Source organism: Oncorhynchus clarkii, chromosome 12 (genome assembly GCF_045791955.1).
Source record: "Oncorhynchus clarkii lewisi isolate Uvic-CL-2024 chromosome 12, UVic_Ocla_1.0, whole genome shotgun sequence".
In the NCBI taxonomy this organism is placed as follows: Eukaryota; Metazoa; Chordata; class Actinopteri; order Salmoniformes; family Salmonidae; genus Oncorhynchus; species Oncorhynchus clarkii.
In genome coordinates, this window is record NC_092158.1 from 70,208,839 (window position 1) to 70,221,757 (window position 12,919).

Consider the following 12,919-nt stretch of genomic DNA (forward strand, 5'->3'; position numbering starts at 1 on the left):
ACTGGAGCAGCATCACGGCCAGGTGGACTGGGGACAGCAAGGTGTCATCATGCCAGGTAGTCCTGAGGCATGGTCCTAGGGCTCAGGTCCTCCGAGAGAGAGAAAGAAAGAAAGAAAGAGAGAATTAGAGAGAGCATACTTAAATTCACACAGGACACCGGATAAGACAGGAGAAGTACTCTAGATATAACAGACTGACCCTAGCCCCCTGACACATAAACTACTGCAGCATAAATACTGGAGGCTGAGACAGGAGGGGTCAGGAGACACTGTGGCCCCATCCGATGATACCCCCGGACTGCGCCAAACAGGCAGGATGTAAATCCACCCACTTTGCCAAAGCACAGCCCCCACACCACTAGAGGGATATCTCTAACCACCAACAACCATCCTGAGACAAGGCCGAGTATAGCCCCCAAAGATCTCCGCCACGGCACAACCCAACGGCCAACCCAAACAGGAAGATCACATCAGTGACTCAACCCACTCAAGTAACGCACCCCTCCTAGGGACAGCATGGAAGAGCACCAGTAAGCCAGTGACTCAGCCCCTGTAATAGGGTTTGAGGCAGAGAATCCCAGTGGAGAGAGGGGAACCGGCCAGGCAGAGACAGCAAGGGCGGTTCGTTGCTCCAGAGCCTTTCCGTTCACCTTCACACTCCTGGGCCAGACTACACTCAATCATATGACCTACTGAAGAGATGAGTCTTCAGTAAAGACTTAAAGGTTGAGACCGAGTCTGCGTCTCTCACATGGGTTAGGCAGACCATTCCATAAAAATGGAGCTCTACAGGAGAAAGCCCTGCCTCCAGCTGTTTGCTTAGAAATTCTAGGGACAATTACGAGGCCTGCGTCTTGTGACCGTAGCGTACGTGTAGGTATGTACGGCAGGACCAAATCGGAAAGATAGGTAGGAGCAAGCCCATGTAACCCCAAAGCCAATTCCTCCTTCGGCCACCTTTCCCTCCAGTTCTCTGCTGTCAATGACTGGATAGAACTGCAAACATCACTGAAGCTGGAGATGCATATCTCCCTCACTAGCTTTAAGCATCAGCTGTCAGAACTGCTCACAGATCACTGCACCTGTATATAGCCTATCTGTAAATAGCCCATCCAACTACCTCATCCCCATACTGTTATCTATTTTATTTATTTTTTGCTGTTTGCACCCTAGTATCTCTACTTGTACACTCATCTTCTGCACATCTATCACTCCAGTGTTTAATTGCTAAATTGTCATTATTTCGCCACTATGGCCTTACCTCCAGTATCTTACCTCATTTGCAAACACTGTATAGACTTTTTCTACTGTATTTTTGACTGTATGTTTGTTTATTCCATGTGTAACTCTGTGTTGTTGTTTGTGTTGCACTGCTTTGCTTTATCTTGGCGAGGTTGCAGTTGTAAATGAGAACTTGTTCTCAACTAGCCTACCTGATTAAATAAAGGTGAAATAAAAAATCTACTATAAGACCCATGAAAAATAATTGTGAACATGCCAGCGCGTGCACACATAGAAGGTGGATATCAAAGGCCCGTCCAGATGATTCGTTCTGTCACCGCTGCCTCAGACTCTAACCGAGCCTCATCTCTCCTGAATGGACGAGGCACCAGGGCCACTCTCTCTACAAACTGCAGAAACAACACCAATTGTAGTGGAGCAGGCTTCTCAAACAATTCAACCACAGTCTATGTAAAAAGAAGTGAGTATGATTGCAATAAAAACATTCCGAAGTTTCTCCGTTTGACCTTTCATATAGTAATGAAGAGTTTACAATGAAAATGAATTTAACATGTTCAAAAACTGTATTCTTTTCACCTACTGATTGAAGCAGTGATGTCAGGGATATGACGTCATATGGATTAAACTAAATGGAGCATGGAGCCCTTAACCAACAATGCAGTTTTAAGAAAATACCTTCAAAAAGTAAGAGATAAGAATAATGGTCTAAAAACTAATATGACCCCGCTATGAAAAGGGGAGACTCAAGAACTTCACCATTTTGTTCTACGACCCCTACAAATGTCACAGGACTCGTCTGAAGGTCACCAGGTACCAATTTAAACAATGAATGGAAGTATGTTTGTGACCCCCACAAAATACGGTTAAGTACAGTATGTGTACAAAATATATACAGTTGAAGTCGGAAGTTTACATACACCTTAGCCAAATACATTTAAACTCAGTTTTAAACAATTCCTGACATTTAATCATAGTAAAAAAATCCCTATCTTAGGTCAGTTAGGATCACCACTTGTCACCACAATCACCACAATGTCAGAATAATAGTAGAGAGAATGATTTATTTCAGCTTTTATTTATTTCATTACATTCCCAGTGGGTCAGAAGTTTACATACACTAGATTAGTATTTGGTAGCATTGCCTTTAAATTGTTTAACTTGTGTCAAATGTTTTGGGTAGCCTTCCACAAGCGTCCCACAATAAGTTGGGTGAATTTTGTTCCATTTCTCCTGACAGAGCTGGTGTAACTGAGTCAGGTTTGTAGGCCTCCTTGCTCGCACTCACTTTTTCAATTCTGCCCACAAATATTCTATGGGCATGAGGTCAGAGCTTTGTGATGGGCACTCCAATACCTTGACTTTGTTGTCCTTAAGGCATTTTGCCACAACTTTGGAAGTATGCTTGGGGTCATTGTCCATTTGGAAGACCCATTTGCGACCAAGCTTTAACTTCCTGACTGATGCCTTGAGATATTGCTTCAATATATCCACATAATTTTCCTCCCACATGATGCCATCTATTTTGTGAAGTGCACCAGTCTCTCCTGCAGAAAAACACCCCCACAACATGATGCTGTGGCTTCATGGTTCTTCACGGTTGGGATGGTGTTCTGTGGCTTGCAAGCCTTCCCCCTTTTTCCTCCAAATATAACAATGGTCATTAGGGCCAAACAGTTCTATTATTATTTCATCAGACCTGAGGACATTTCTCCAAAAAGTACGATCTTTGTCCCCATCTGCAGTTGCAAACCAAAGTCAGACTTTTTTATGGCGGTTTTGGAGCAGTGGCTTCTTCCATGCTGTGCGGCCTTTCAGGTTATGTTGATATAGGACTCGTTTTACTGTGGATATAGATACTTTTGTACCTGTTTCCTCCAGCATCTTCACAAGGTCCTTTACTGTTGTTCTGGGATTGATTTGCACTTTTCGCACCAAAGTACGTTCATCTCTAGGAGACAGAACGCGTCTCCTTCCTGAGCGGCATGACAGCTGCGTGGTCCCATGGTGTTTATACTTGTGTACTATTGTTTGTACAGATGAACATGGTACCTTCAGGCATTTGGAAATTGCTGCCAAGGATGAACCAGACTTGTGGAGGCCCACAATTCTTTTTCTGAGGTCTTGGCTGATTTCTTTTGATTTTCCCACGATGTCAAGCAAAGAGGCACTGAGTTTGAAGGTAGGCCTTGAAATACATCCACAGGTACAACTCCATTTGACTTAAATTATGTCAATTAGCCTATCAGAAGCTTCTAAAGCCATGATATAATTTTCTGTAGTTTTCCAAGCTGTTTAAAGGCACAGTCAACTTAGTGAATGTGAACTTCTGACCCACTGGAATTGTAGTTGAGAGCTTCAAGTAGTCCACAGTCATGAGTGAACAGGGAGTACAGGAGGGGACTGAGCACGCACCCCTGTGGGGCCCCCATGTTGAGGACCATCATGGCAAATTTGTTACCTACCCTTACCACCTGAGAAGTGGGAGGTGTTTAGTCCCAGGGTCCTTAGCATAGTGATGAGCTTTGAGGGCACTGTGGTGTTGAACGATGAGCTGTAGTCAATGAATAGCATTCTCACATAGGTGTTCCTTTTGTCCAGGTGTGAAAGTGCAGTGTGGAGTGCAATAGAGATTACATCATCTGTAGATCTATTGGTGTGGTATGCAAATTGGAGTGGGTCTAGGGTTTCTGGGATAATGGTGTTGATGTTAGCCATGATCAGCCTTTCAAAGCATTTAATGGCTACAGATGTGAGTGTTACGGGTTGGTAGTAATTTAGGCAGGTTACCTTAGAGTTCTTGGGCACAGGGACTATGGTGGTCTGCTTGAAACATGTTGGTATTACTGACTCAGAGAGGGAGAGGTTGAAAATGTCAGTGAAGACACTTGCCAGGTGGTCATGCGCATGCTCACAGTACACGTCCTGGTAATCCGTCTGGCCCAGCGACCTTGTGAATGTTGACCTGTTTAAAGGTCTTACTCACATCGACGGCGGAGAGCGTGATCACACAGTCGTCTGGAACAGCTGATGCTCTCATGCATGTTTCAGTGTTACTTGACTCGAAGCGAGCATAGAAGTTATTTATCTTGTCTGGTATGCTCGTGTCACTGGGCAGTTCTCTGCTGTGCTTCCCTTTGTAGTCTGTAATAGTTTGCAAGCCCTGCCATATCCAACAAGAGCCGGTGCAGTACGATTCGATCTTAGTCCTGCATAGACGCATTGCCTGTTTGATGGTTCGTCGGATGGCATAGCGGGATTTCTTATAAGCTTCCGGGTTAGAGTCCCGCAACTTGAAAGCGGCAGCTCTACCCTTTAGCTCAGTGCTAATGTTTCCTGTAATCCATGGCTTCTGGTTGGGGTATGTACGTACAGTCACTGTGGGGACGACATCCTCGATGCACTTATTGATAAAGGCAGTGACTGATATGGTGTACTCCTCAATGCCATCGGAAGAATCCCGGAACATATTCCAATCTGTGCTAGCCTATACAAAGGAGGATTCATATACAAATATCCATAATGGAATGATCCAAATAGATATCAATATTCTAAATATAAACAAATGTACAAAAATTCACAGAAATAATAATACTGTAATAACTTAAAATATACAAATGCTATTTTCTGCATTATGGCAAGAGAAACAATCTCCTCTGTTTGATTTGGGATGAGTGATTCCCTCCCTACACAGACGGAGAGGTCTCTCGCTTGATTAGGGCACAAAAACAATCTGCCTAAATACCTATATTAATCCAAGTGTTCTGCCTAATCACTACACCCCTGGTCCATTGTTCCATGGAACAAACCCCTGGACAGACACCTAGGTCAATTAATTTGCCAAACAGTCCACCCCTGGCCAGTGGATAGAGCCGTCAGACCTCATGTCCGCTTGACTGGCACGCTCAGTCTGACACACTGATTGTCTCAGTCTTAAAGGGCTCCAGTTGAACTCATTACAAAGACTCACAGCACATTAGTGCTCCAGCTACATCTAGGGGCAGCCAGTCACAATGCCTTGCTGCCAGATCAGCCACAACAGGCAGGCGGCACATAGACAAGCTATTGGTGCCTGCCAAGCCAGACAGAAGGAGTCTCTGCCAGAGCAACGGCAGAGGCCCTCGTTTCATTCTCCTCCAATGAGGTGTGGCAGATCAGGATCACAGCCTGAACTAAGAGTCTGAGCAGACTGGATGGAGACACAGCTGCAGACATTCAAGGACACAAACATGCACATACAGTAGATATGTATGGGGTGGAGAGACAGAGAGACAGACAGAGATGGAGAAAAAAATATGATGCATCAGACCAGGAAAGTGAGGAACTCATTAAACAGTTTAAATGAGCTGTTAGGGTGAGCAAGACTTGCCCTCTGGTGGGGGTTCTTCAACATCACAACTATTTATCTTACTAGTTCAGTCAAGGCAACAGTAAACATCTCGTCCCCCCACAATAACATGCAAAGACTGGTGTAACTAAAGTACCAACAATTTAAACAATTAATTAAACAAATAATTATATTGACAGTCATTTAGCCAACATATATTTTATTCATTTCATATAAAAACAACAAATATTAAAAAAATCAAAACAGGTGCTTATTTGAACCTTTCTTCACAGGGACTCAAATGTAAAAAGCCCACCACAGTCACATAGTCAGTCCCAGATACGGTAGGACATCAGGGCCAGACTCACATCATCACTTTGTAGGCAACTCCAACTTGTAGTCAGCTCAAATTCATTACAACCAGTTCGGCAGTCATTTTGAAGCAGGGTGCTACAGCAACCCTCCACTAGGAGGCAGGGTGAACCTACTACATTTCACTTCTCTTCTCTCATCTCCATTCCTCCCTCCCTGCCCCATTCTTCCCACATACGTGCCTGGCTGTCAGTCTCCCTCTCCCTCCATTATTTTTACCCCTTTTCTCCAATTTTCTCACCCTTCTCTTTCGGCCCTGAGCTCTTCTGCTCTGATCGGTTCCAGACTTGCCACTGAGCTCTTCTTGCCGACTCAACATTCCACAGTTGGAGACGATAACACACACACAATCCCCCTCACTCCTCCGTCTCCTTCCATCCTCCCTCCCCCTCTCTCTCCTCAGCCCCATTCGTCCGGTTTACAGAGCAGAAAAGAGCTGGTTTTGAAGCGTGGCTCACTGGCTCACCAAGAGTTTCTATCTAAAACTTCTCCAAAGCATTCCACGGAGCAGGACAGAAATCCGGTCATGAGAAGGAGCGAACTGTAGGAGGAATGTTATGAGGGGGAAGAAAACATCTGTCTTTGCCTCCTATTCAAACGGGAACCCAGAGGTTAGGGTTTTGGTTGATTCCCTGCATTGAATCTAGTTGTGACCTGTTAGAAACCTTACTTTCCTCCTCTCAATAACGTACTACACAAGGTTAAGACACGACAAGGGGAAATAAGATGGATGAGTTGATCTTTCTATTTCTACATATTTGAATAATGGGGTGGATCGTTTCCCTTTTCAAACTAGTTCTTTGGTTTTCCTAGCTGTATTTTGCATTGATATAGAGGGTACCCCTTAAGTAAGGTTCTCCAGTACCTTGTGGAATATACCACATACAAAAGTGTGTTGCAACATCCAGAAATGCAATACTGTATGTTATTTCATAGTTCTGATGTCTTCACTATTCTTCTACAATGTAGAAAATAGTAAAAATAAAGAAAAACCCTGGAATGAGTAGGTGTGTCCAAACTTTTGACTGGTACTGTACATGTTGACTCACGTCAGATGTGTCACTTTTCAAGTGAATGACCTACAGGTGACCTAAGTTACACAACATGACCAAAAGTATGTGGACATCTGTTAATCGAAAATCTCGTTCCAAAATAATGGGCATTAATATGGAGTTGGTCCCCCCTTTGTTGCTATAACAGCCTCCACTCTTCTGTGAAGGCTTTCCACTAGATGTTGGAGCATTGCTGCGGGGACTTGCTTCCATTCAGCCACAAGAGCATTAGTGAGGTTGGGTAATTAGGCGTTGCTCGCAGTCGGCGTTCCAATTCATTCCAAAAGTGTTTGATGAGGTTGAGGTCAGGACCTCGCTTTGTGCACATGGGGCATTGTCATGCTGAAACAGAAAAGGGCCTTCCCCAAGCTGTTGCCACAAAGTTGGAAGCACAGAATCGTCTAGAATATAATTGTATACTGTAGCGTTAAGATTTCCCTTCACTGGAACTAAGGGGCCTAGCCCAAACCATTAAAAACAGCCCCAGACCATTAGTCCTTCTCCACCAAACTTTACAGTTGGCATTATGCATTCGAGTAGGTAGTATTTTGCTGGCACCCGCCAAAGCCCAGATTCATCCGTTGGGCTGCCAGATGGTAATTCATCACTCCAGAGAATGCGTTTCCACTGCTCCAGAGTCCAATAGTGGTGAGCTTTACACCACTCCAGCCTATGCTTGGCATTGAGCATGGTGATCTTAGGCTTGTGTGCCGCTGCTCGGCCACGGAAACCCATTTTCATGAAGCTCCTGACGAACAGTGTGTGGCTGACGAACGGGTGTGGCTGAAATAGCCAAATCTACTAATTTGAATGGGTGTCCACATACTTTTGGATATATAGGGTATGTTTTACATGGCTGCAGGTCAGTGTGTAATCATACCACCAACAAACTAAGACATTAACATGGGAAATCTAACCATCCGTACCAGTCATGAGACTAACACTGACGTTCACCTACTTTACACCAGGTTACCCATCCAAAAGTCAAAGGAAGGAAATAAAACAAAAACAATTGAAAAGTATCTTAGTAATAATGCATAAACAAAGGAGTGAATGCACTGTCCTTTGCTTAAAGTAACTGTCTAGGGGCCTCCTGAGTGGCGCAGCGATCTAAGGCACTGCAGTGCAGTGCTTGAGGTGCCACTACCGACCTGGTTGTGATACCAGGCTGTGTCACAACTGTCCGTGACCAGGAGTTCCATAGGGCGGCGCACAATTGGCCCAGTGTTGTCCGGGTTAGGGGAGGGTTCGGCCGGGGGTGCTTTACTTGGCTCATCGCGCTCTAGCAACTCCTTGTGGCAGGCCAGGCGCCTGCAGGCTGACTTCACTCATCAGTTGAACAGTGCAGCTGGCGGGTGGGTGTTGAAAAGTGTGGTTTGGCGGGTCATGTATCGGAAGACGCATGACTCGACCTTCGCCCCTCCTGAGCCCTTTGGGGAGTTGCAGCAGTGAGACAAGATCAACAACAACAAAAAAGTAACTGTCTAGTGAAAATCTCACTTTTAAAAGTTCACATTCTGTTAACTCACAACCAAGTAATGTTGTTGACTTATCCTATGTGTGTATCCTATGTATGTATGTGTGGTCAAAGCAAAAATACTCCAAAACCCCAACTCCAACCTGTATCTCAAACAGACTGTCTAAAAAAACGCTTGCTATTTCCTCATAGAGGATGATTTTATTCTCCTGTAGAGGACGGGCTGGCCAATCAGCGGTCTACTCGCATTAATATTTTTAATGACCGGTAAACTCCCATTCCATTCTGTTGTTGGGGTACACCCACACCATTCCAACAAGGAAAAGCTGCTTTTAAACATACCTAATTAAAAATGATTTGAAGGAAAACTATTTCACTCGTAGTGTAATTAACTATGGGTCCTATTTCATAGAAATCTGGAAACACTGGACAGTTACTTTAAGTAATATATGTTGGCTCTTCTCGTGATTGTGGTAGAAAGTGCTAAAACAAACCCTCTAAAACCCTCTAGAATGTTACATACTAATACCCTTATCTACCCCATCACACTGTACCAAGACAACAAAAGACGGTATCGGTCTGTATCAACGTCAAATCTCTGCCCCCCCCCCCCCCCCCCCCTCTCCTAATGTATGTGCAGTTGTGGTGAACAGGCCAGGGACTCTTTAAAATCACTCTAAAATCGTCTCTCTAACATCCCTGTCCTCTTCTCTTCCACACTGAAGTATTGCTTTCCAACCAGTCTTTGCTGACGTGTCAGTCAGAACAGAAGGGAGGGAGGGAAGGGGACTGGCAACAACAAAAGCTTCATCACAACAACCAGAATTAGAAGGAGGATTCACTACAGATTCACTACAGCTGCACTGGACAAAAAAAACACACAAACAAACCAGAAGGAAATATACAAAACAAACCTGAAGTTAACCTCAGGTAAATACTGTCATGGTCTCGATGGAGGCTGTGTTGATATCTGGATGATACTGAGTCTCCTGACGAGGGAAGAACTGGTGCAAAGCCTTAGTCTTTGGCTTTTGGCATCTGCCTTTTAAACATAGCGACCAAAAACAGGAAGTGTTTGAAATGAAATGTGAAACTGACATCAGAAACATTATTGCTATACTACTAAGAAAAGCAGTTCATATTGTAATTTGCATATTATTAACCCCATTGGAGAATGACTGTTGAAAGGGAATTTGATTGGCATCTGCTGCACTCGACACAGCACAGACCTTCAGCATCTTCAGCATCTTTTCAAACAGAACAGGGACATAAAATGTAGAAGCAGAATGCGTATCAGTCAGACAGTGGGTCAGTCAGTATTAGGTACTCCCAGGTGTCTCCTGCCCCGGGGGGGAGGGGCCAGGCCTGGTTGGCTGTGCTACTCCGGCTGCTCGTTGAGCTCCATGTCAGACACCAGGATGTTCTTCTCGGCCCGTTCGGAGGGGTTGGAGTTGGTGCGGCTGTAGCGCGCCCCCTCGTAAGATCCCCGGGAGCCTGCCTGGCGCCGGCGGTACAGGTAGATCACGCCCGCGATGAGGATCACCAACACCAGACCCGTCACCATGATCACAATCAGAGTGGGCAGGTGGTCCTCTTCAGCTGAGACAAACAGGGAGGGAGGGAGAGAGAGAGAAGGGGAGAAAGAGTGAGAGAGGGACATTTTTTTTTTTTTACAGATTAGCATTACAGATTTAAACAAATCTAACATTTGATGACTTGAACAAACAACATGGGATATCCTATCCCTACTTACAGACTGCCGCCAAAGCCTCAGCACCTGCAACGGAAAAGATAACATTTGAGTTGTGTTGTCAGCTCAGAGATTGCTTTTTGCAGATATAAATGAAGCACAGTAAGTGGTTATACAGCTTTGCTATCACTGTGTACACGTATGACATTGTCCATAGTGTTATTTGTCTGCGCTACAGGGTGAGGCCTTCCTTACTGCGTGGCCGTTTGCAGATGACTCCGTGTGTGCGGTTCTTGCAGGGGCCTGGTTTCCAAAGGCCTGTGTTGCTCTGGATCCAGAAGCAGGTGTTGGGAAACAGCATGCTCAGGTTGGTGCCCTGCACCTCCCAGTTAGTGAACTTCACCTCAGCACTCTCAGACCACATCAGACTGCCCCCTGCAGGACAACACCAGGAACAACACACACACACACACACGCCTGTCTGAAAAATATCTTGAAATAGTCCTGGAATACCCTAATGCAAAAAGGTGTGTTTAAATCATATGTGTAATATATGAATGAGTATATGGATAGCATATGTCACTTTGATAAATTACTCTTCTTACAGTACCCATTAGATTATATGACCTTACAGTATATGATATTTACATGGTTTTAACAGTCTGTGTATACTTTTCACTGTGTACATCCTGAGGAGTTCCTTACCTTTGGAGTTAAAGGTCATACCCAGCCAGGCTCCATGGGCCTGCTCCTGGTAGCCCTGGATGTGCTCCCACACAAAGCCATTCTCTGTTTCATCCAGGACCGACAGCAGCTGGCCACCCACTGGGGGGTGAGAAAGGGTGAGAAAGGGTGAGAGAGAGAGAGAGAGAGAGAGAGAGAGAGAGAGAGAGAGAGAGAGAGAGAGAGAGAGCGAGAAGATCAGATAACCATATTGAGATAATTAAATGCGGTTGACAGACAGAGGGAGGTGTCAAACAGAGAAAAAGAGAGATGATGATGAGGGAAATCAAAGTGGGAAATCAGGAGATAAAAATGCGAGTGCATTTCAATAAAAGCTCAATGAATCACAAGTAACTTAGACGTATTGACGTATTTGGTCATTGAAGGTCAGTGCTGAGCGCTGAAAGCTCTCTCCGTGATAACAGCGATTGAATGGAGAGAACTGTAATGTACTCTGTGTTCTTTTAGTGTCACAATGTGCATGTAAAGTGTCACATATAGAGAATGTTTGTATTTGTATTTATTATGGATCCCTATTAGCTACATATAGAGACTGTTTTTATTTATTATGGATCCCTATTAGCTACATATAGAGACTGTTTTTATTTATTATGGATCCCTATTAGCTACATATAGAGACTGTTTTTATTTATTATGGATCCCTATTAGCTACATATAGAGACTGTTTTTATTTATTATGGATCCCTATTAGCTACATATAGAGACTGTTTTTATTTATTATGGATCCCTATTAGCTACATATAGAGATTGTTCTTATTTATTATGGATCCCTATTAGCTACATATAGAGACTGTTTTTATTTATTATGGATCCCTATTAGCTACATATAGAGACTGTTTTTATTTATTATGGATCCCTATTAGCTACATATAGAGACTGTTTTTATTTATTATGGATCCCCATTAGGTAGATATAGAAACTGTTTTTATTTATTATGGAATCCCATTAGCTACATATAGAGACTGTTTTTATTTATTATGGATCCCTATTAGCTACATATAGAGACTGTTTGTATTTATTATGGCTCCCCATTAGGTAGATATAGAAACTGTTTTTATTTATTATGGAATCCCATTAGCTACATATAGAGACTGTTTGTATTTGTATTTATTATGGATCCCTATTAGCTACATATAGAGACTGTTTTTATTTATTATGGATCCCCATTAGCTACATATAGAGACTGTTTGTATTTGTATTTATTATGGATCCCTATTAGCTACATATAGAGACTGTTTTTATTTATTATGGATCCCTATTAGCTACATATAGAGACTGTTTGTATTTATTATGGCTCCCCATTAGCTACATATAGAGACTGTTTGTACTTATTATGGATCCCCATTAGCGGCTCTTCCTGGGGTCTGGTAAAATTAAGGCAGTTATACAATTTTAAAAACATTACAATACATTCATAACTGATTTCAGAACACATAAAGTGTGTGCCCTCGGGCCCCTACTCCACTACTACATATCTACAACAGAAGATCCTAGGGTACGTGTGTGTATAGTGCGTATGTTATCATGTGTGTGTACGCATCAAATCAAATCAAACTTTATTTGTCACACGCGCCAAATACAACAAGTGTAGGCTTACTTACAAGCCCTTAACCAACAGTGCAGTTCAAGAAGAGTTAAGAAAATATTTCCCAAATAAACTAAAGCAAAAAATAATAAAAAAGTAACACAATAAAATAACAATAACGAGGCTATATAAAGGGGATACCGATACTGAGTCAGTGTGTGAGGGTACAGGTTAGTTGAGGTAATTTGTACATGTAGGTAGGGGTAAAGTGACTATGCATAGATAATTATGTGCATGTGTCTGTGTGTATGTGTATGTGTATGTGTCTATGCCTAAATTTGTGTTGCTTCACAGTTCCGCTGTTCCATTATCTGTTTTTTAAATCTGATTCTACTGCTTGCATCAGTTACCTGATGTGGAATAGAGTTCCATGTAGTCATGGCTGAAACTAACTGCAGCTCTTTGTTAAGTTTTGCAGTCATTTCAGTCGCTA

At 43.3% G+C, this 12,919-nt stretch overlaps 1 protein-coding gene across 1 annotated transcript in view; it reads right to left on the minus strand.

The window, feature by feature from the left end:
• Positions 1-5,769: 5,769 nt before the first annotated feature.
• Positions 5,770-12,919, minus strand: part of LOC139421149 (C-type mannose receptor 2-like) — a 50,045-nt gene continuing 42,895 nt past the window's right edge. The window contains exons 26-29 of the mRNA XM_071171753.1: positions 10,863-10,982; positions 10,413-10,592; positions 10,221-10,244; positions 5,770-10,066 (exon numbers count right to left, since the gene is read on the minus strand). Coding sequence (XP_071027854.1) covers positions 9,846-10,066; positions 10,221-10,244; positions 10,413-10,592; positions 10,863-10,982 — 545 coding nt within the window. The 3' untranslated portion in view covers positions 5,770-9,845. The remainder of the gene's footprint in view (positions 10,067-10,220; positions 10,245-10,412; positions 10,593-10,862; positions 10,983-12,919) is intronic.